Consider the following 7,267-nt stretch of genomic DNA (forward strand, 5'->3'; position numbering starts at 1 on the left):
AAACATGCTCACTGGAGAAAAACACACAAGGAAAAAAAAAAGTCAAGTGCTGTCAGCATTGGCTCTGACTTACCCCGGGTCGTGTTGCGAATCGTTAGGGCTTCCAGATGTGGCTTGGCTCCCGTCTCCCTCCATGACTAACCCAACTATGGCCAGTAACAAACAAACACACACACTGTCAGAGCTAAGAGAATATTACTGAGCCGGGAATGCGAGCGTCACACGTGGGATCAGCTCTGCCTGGCTCCCTCCCCCTCCCGTCACCCACACGGGGCGGAGCGCAGAAGGGGCTCGTCACCTCACCCATTCCATTGACGTCATTAGCATGGCCCCGCCCACCCGGTGCCCAGAGCATGAGGATCAGATCACATCGCATCACTTTTACTGTCACATCACCGTAGACACACAAGCGTAGCGGCAGCCTGAAGTCTACCGAACGTACAGTATTCACATTATACACTTGTAGAAATGAAGGACGTGGATGTAAACAATGCTATAGAAAGTTCTACAGAGAGTGATAGATACACTGATACATCTGAAGGTCCAGAGAAGCATTAGCAGTGCAGTGATATTTTTCTTAATAGTATTTTTTTCATTGCACCCCAAGATAGAGGAAATATTACATCACAGATAATATGAATAAGCACTGATTAATTTTTAATAGCCTACTTCTCCCCATAGAGAATTCATAACTTACCTTCCGTTTGTTTTGAGTTGCTCAAACATGTCCAAAAAGCAAGTAGGGTGTAAATTAATTTACAGACAGCCTTGTTTGATTAAATCAGTGGAGGATGTAATTTTTTCCCCCAAATCTTCTGGGTTTACAAATAACTGTTTTTGTTATTGTGAACTAAATATTAGATTGAGAAATCACATTTAAGTTGCAATCACATTTGTGCCATGCACTAATGACGAAATGATGTTACACACAATATAAAAATACATTTTCAAAACTTCAAAAAAGTTTTACAATACTAATTCAGTTTTTATACTTCAAAAATTCAAGTTTAATTCAATGTTACTTGCCATTTCCTTGTAACTGATTGAGACAATTACTAGCAATTTCTAAGTGAAAATTGTTTCAACGCCCATTTTTTCAGTATAATGTACAAAATACTATATACATAAAATAAGGTGATTAAATCTAACAGCAATAAACACCTAGTCACTGACCAAAGAAAACATACTTTGAACATAAGCACATCATAAATCGATATTTCTCAAGCACTCATGCAAATATTATGTATGATTATTGTTTTCCACTGCTGTGTATACTAGTGACTGTACAGAATACACCTCATTTGGTGACACCCATCTGTCACGTTGAGACGTTCAACTCGAAATATCTGAGCTATCACACACCGCCTGAGGGTCTGTGCACCCCTTGACTTCTGCAAAATGCAGTTTTACACAACAATTAATGGTCTTTAAAATGCACAAAAGGTTAAGGGATCTTGTGCTTATTATCCATGGAGAGGGGGAAGAGAGAAAAGTAAATAGAGAGAGGGGGGCTCAATTAAGGCTGCCTGCTCAGTGGATTTTCAGTCACGCTACAGTGATTGCTGTTTATTTCCTGCAGCTCTGTTTGAGAGAGGCTCCGTGGCCCAAAGACACCACATCATTCTTCTTTTTTTCCCCTCTATACCTATACCAAATCATATTTCCTCTTCTCGCCCCTCCTGCTAAAGATAGCTTCTGAACAACAGTCAGAACTCTTGAAGTAAAGAGCCCACATAAAGCCAGTGTCCAGAGGAGGGAGGCTGAGATGCTCTTGATTGGCAGGTGAACCCACTGTCTCACCTCACTGCCTAACAGGCAGCTTGTTGGTAAACTGACACACAGGTACCTGTGGGGCACAACCCAGAAAACGAAACATCTCTCTCCCCTCTCAGTTTATTCTCTCTCGGGCTTTGAGCAAGACAAGACCACCGTTTTTAAAAAGAAAAAAAAGATAAACAATGTGTCAAAAATACTTTTGTTTTCAATGTAAAAGTTTTTATTGACATTACTCATTCTAATAAGTATTAATAATAATCATTATCAGCTGAAATTGAGCTCCCTTCTGCTCTTCGCCCGAAATGTCATTTCTGTTCAGTTCAAATATGCATCACCACTGCTGTTCCATTTCATCGTAATTCAATACGTAATTAAATTTCTGATAGGCTTTGGCAGAACATTTTACAGGGTATTTAAGATAATCGAAATGACATAATTTCATAATAGGATTTGATAAGCATAAAGGTAGGCAAAATAGTTTATTCAGCACAGTTGCCTTTCATTCTGGAAGAAAGTACAAAATACCATTTAATCTGACCACCTGAAAGCATGTTGTGTTTTATGTCTTGTCATTTCTCTGGCATTACAATGAGGCGCGAAGCCAGATCTTCACAACTGGGCCGTCAAAGGGGGCTGTTTTTAGAATCATGGCTCATTGAGATTTGGCATAATTGAACAGGAAATTACTGTTTGGAGCAAGGTTTTAAATATCTACATGATGTCCCGAGTGTTTCATAGCATATAAGCCTTAAAGAGCATTTAGGGATATGTTTATTGTGAGGTCAAACGTTTACTGGTTCATTAAAGAACACTGTGGACCTCATTAGACCTTTTATTAGTGTATCATTTACTTGTTAGAATTGTATTACCAGTAGCAGAATTAACTCAAAACGTTTTTGCCACCTTTAATTGTCTGATCGCACAAAAAACTAATCTATTCATGTACATTTCGCCGCGTAGATTAGCCATAAAATCATCTACATAATAAGCACACCGCTGCCATGAGACGAGGCATCATACGCTTATGAATTTTACCATTCACCATATGCATATTCATGTTGCTTGTGACATAAACAGAGACACGGCTGTCGGGTTTGATGAAATGAAATTGAAATTAAACTTTAAAAGAAACACACATCAAGAGGATATTTAAATATACACATTTGCATTCGCCGGTTTTGAAGGCACGCTTTATTAATGCCGCAACCCTCGCCATTATTAAGTTAAATCTAATGTCTCTGGAAATCCATTAAGTCTTCAAAACAGCAGAGAAAGACGTCAGAACTGAAGACCCTTATTAAAGACTAGACTAAGTGCACAACACAGATCTGTCCAATTAGAGCCTGTGCATTTTGCAATTAGAGAGAAAAATGTAATGTGCCAAACATTGCCTAAAATGGCCAATTTGACAATGGAGTTAGAAAATATCTGCTCAGATCTTTAAATGGATAATTAGAGAGATAATACTTCATGTTTAAGAAACAGTTTTAATGGAGGTTGAAATAATAAAGAATCGAGTCTCATCACGTTGTCGCTTTTCAAAGCAGCGTTCTAGTTCTTATAAATGATTATAAAAATTCTTGAATTTGATACATTTTCGAAACCCAGGATTACCACTATTCAAAAATTAAGAACTATATAGAACGTCTTGCCATTTTGGCAATAAAAACCCTTGTTTTGTCATTCTGAATGGTACAAATATAGTCACTATTTAAAATGGCAACCCTTTCTTGCCATTGTGAAGAGAATATATTTTATAGAAGTATTTTTAGGGGGGTCAAAAAATGAAAATAACCTACAGAGACAACCCATTTTATGGCTGTTAATTTCTAATTGTCTGGTCCACTGTTCCTTTCTGTTTTAATCGGTAAATGTTACACATTCCTGATTATTCTGATTACTTCATTTGATTATTAAAATGTAATTCCTGAGAATTCCAATTACCTCACTGGGTGAGTTTAAATTTGAACTTTGCATTTAGAGCATTTCTTTTATTTATTTATTTTTTGTTAAGCATTTATAACTAAAACTGTTCTGAAATCAACAAGTGATACTAGTTTACCTTTTCTAAATTTCTAATTTAGTCTGTGTGGATTTAAATACAGTTTCTTATTATAAATCACACATTTAACTCAAAAAGCCTAAAATGATTTAAATCACTAAGACTAATTGGGAAAAGGATGAATTAAAACACCATTTTGTCCCTTGAAGCAAATCAAATCCGGCTCAAAAGACCCAAGAATCAATATAGAGATTATCAATCGTGTTACTGACATGGTCAGTATGTGAACTGCAAATAAATCAATAGTCCTGTCACATCATCTCTAAATGAGCATTGAGCACTTCCTCAATCTCGTTATCTGATGTGCATTATCCTGTCACATGAATTGCTGTTTCTTATCACATCCAAACATCCATTTCTGTTTTATTTCCCTGCACACATTGTTCCACAAACAACATTTGGCTGTTGCTTTATTTACAGAAATGTTGGTTCGACAAATCTGTCATATTTTCACAAGCCCAATATAGCATTTGAGCTATTGTGCCCGTCTGTATTATGAGATGCCCACAGCTAATGCTCCGACAGAATCAGTTAGGCCATGTGCAATTCACTATATTCCAATTCAAATCTGGATCTTTCCTCTTTTATCCACACCTGTGCACATCAAGGAATGTAACAAAAAAGGCCACTCAGAAAAGATGTTAGCGCTCATTCTAATGATCTGCCATCAAAGTTATTGGCACACGCTACAAAGCAGACGCTCTATTCATCAGCCGCTCGAGAAGCTACGCACAAACAGAGGCCGTGCTGTACGCGCGAGTTCACATCAGTGCCGAGCAGATGGTGTCAGTATAAGGAGAGCTGCTGAGGGCCCTTTACACGCTTTTATGTGAACCTTCATTTACTTAACTCGATGTCTTCAAGTGTCTGTCTTTTCGTCGCACGCCACTGTTCCTCACAGATTCTGCTGAGAATGCCATGCAGAGACCAAATGTCATAATTTGCTTTGCATACATAATGTGGCTGAAAAATAAATAAATAAATAAAATATATATATTTTTTTGTTGTTGTTGTTGTTCTGCATTTGAGACAAACTGTGGAATTTGAATGTGCACACCTATTTTTTTTTCTTTTTTTTTTGCTTTACATAGAAACATTTCAAACCAACATCATTTATTTTGAATAAAACACTTTTCAAGCAAAACTTTTCACAAAAAGAGATTTGCAAGGTTTTAAATTATAAAACAATGGATATGTTTATAAAAATGGTTTTCCAGGTGCTCAAAACAGTGGCCTCAAAAATATTCTGACACTTGAAATGAATGCAATTAGTAACAAATAACGCACATCTGGAAAAAAAAAATAATAATAATAATAATAATAATTCTCTTTCCATAACTAAATCCACGAACTTATAAACATTTTTACCATTTTTATAAACATATCCATTGTTTTATAATTTAAAACCTTGCAAATCTCTTTTTGTGAAAAGGTTTGGTCGAAAAGTGTTTTATTCAAAATAAAGTTCTGCATTTGAGACAAACTGTGGAATTTGAATGTGCACACCTATTTTTTTTGCTTTTTCTTTTTTTTTTGCTTTACATAGAAACATTTCAAACCAACATCATTTATTTTGAATAAAACACTTTTCAAGCAAAACTTTTCACAAAAAGAGATTTGCAAGGTTTTAAATTATAAAACAATGGATATGTTTATAAAAATGGTAAAAATGTTTATAAGTTCGTGGATTTAGTTATGGAAAGAGAATTATTATTATTATTATTATTATTTTTTTTTTCCAGATGTGCGTTATTTGTTACTAATTGCATTCATTTCAAGTGTCAGAATATTTTTGAGGCCACTGTTTTGAGCACCTGGAAAACCATTTTTATAAACATATCCATTGTTTTATCATTTAAAACCTTGCAAATCTCTTTTTGTGAAAAGGTTTGGTCGAAAAGTGTTTTATTCAAAATAAATGATGCTTGGTTTGATATTTTTCTATGTAAAGCAATGACCTTTCTGTTTGTTAAGCTGTTTTAAATACTTTTTAGAGCCACTGTATCTGTTCAAAATGTGATTTAGAAGCACAGATATCAATGCCCAGTGTGTTTTAAAATCAATTTGTTCCTTGGACTGTATTAATGAAAGGATAAATCAGCCTTAAACCTTGATGGTCAGGTATCAGATTACTTTGAAACGCTTCAGAATCGCCCTTGCGGAGAAAGTCTCGATTATTCCGTCTCAGAAGGCTGGGATCACGGTCACGGTTTTAGACAGAAGACAGAAACAGAAACATTCGGCCTCATAATGGATGGTAATAAAGAAAAGTGTCCTTGGTGGCCGCAGAATGATCTTCAGCCTCTGCTCGTTCATTACTGAAAATGAGAAGGGAGGCGAGATACGAAAATTTAAGTGTAATTTAGCCGTGCCCGAGCAGAACAATCGAATGAGAAATGTGTTGATGTTAAACGGCCCCTCAGGAGAAAATAACATTCATTTAATTCCAGCACTGCCATACAGTGTAACATTGGCATGACAGAAGATGTCTGAATATCCATTGTGTTCACACAGTTTTCAACGATTTGAGGGCCTCGGCTGTCTGGCGGCAGAAAGCGAGACAAGGGTGACCTCGGATAATTACCGCTGTCCAGTGATGAGCTAAAAAGCACAGCCTTCCAAGACGTCTGAAAAAAGGTTGTGTGTGCTTGAGTGCCTTCATTAGATTCATCTCGGCTTGTGCGAGCGCACGCATTACCACTAGCTGACGGAGATCAGACAGACAAAAAGCTAATTTAAGTGCCCTGTAATGGAGATGGTCCTGACACTCCAGAAGTTGATGATCTCATTGAGGAAAAAGAAAAAAAAAAGATTCAAGATGAGCTGAAATATCAAACTCCAGCTCTATCTAGTGGTCACGTTATCACATCACATCAGCACCTGACACGTGAGTTCCTATATTAGAAGAAATCTGTCATATTCTTTGAATAGGAATGAAAAATACTCACAGATTTATGCACAGAATGAATACTGATAAATGAGGTTTTCTATTCCATGGATGGCACGCAGTCAGAGGGATGAGTCAGACATTTGTATATCCGTTATGAAATTAAACAGCACCTCTATTGGAAGACGCTCAATGCTCCTTGATCTCTTATTACCATGTGAAACAGCACATAATAGTGAGAACATATTAGAACTGCACAGTAAATGACAATAATACTTATGTAAGATCTATTTTACATTACAAACATCATAACTTACCATAAACCAGTGATTCCTAACCACGTACATGGAAAGATTTCAGCTGTGTTTAGTTAAACCTGTAAAACAGAAATCATGAGTCATTACAGTTGTCAATAAATTGAACTAATTGTGTTCTTTTAGCCCTTTACAAAAAAGTAACATTTATGTCATTTGTAGAAATATCATTTGTAGTTCAATATATTTGCTACAAATTAGGTTTGTTTTTCACTCACAATATATATA

General features: G+C 36.1%; 1 protein-coding gene across 1 annotated transcript in view; it reads right to left on the reverse strand.

The window, feature by feature from the left end:
- The window catches only part of msi2b (musashi RNA-binding protein 2b), a 290,893-nt gene extending 290,607 nt beyond the window's left edge, over positions 1-286 (reverse strand). Inside the window, exon 1 of the mRNA XM_016478837.1 lies at positions 74-286. Within this exon, the coding sequence (XP_016334323.1) occupies positions 74-135 (62 nt within the window). The 5' untranslated portion in view covers positions 136-286. The remainder of the gene's footprint in view (positions 1-73) is intronic.
- Positions 287-7,267: the final 6,981 nt, after the last annotated feature.

The sequence above is a fragment of the Sinocyclocheilus anshuiensis genome, unplaced genomic scaffold (assembly GCF_001515605.1).
Source record: "Sinocyclocheilus anshuiensis isolate Anshui unplaced genomic scaffold, SAMN03320099.WGS_v1.1 scaffold1170, whole genome shotgun sequence".
Lineage (NCBI taxonomy): Eukaryota > Metazoa > Chordata > Actinopteri > Cypriniformes > Cyprinidae > Sinocyclocheilus > Sinocyclocheilus anshuiensis.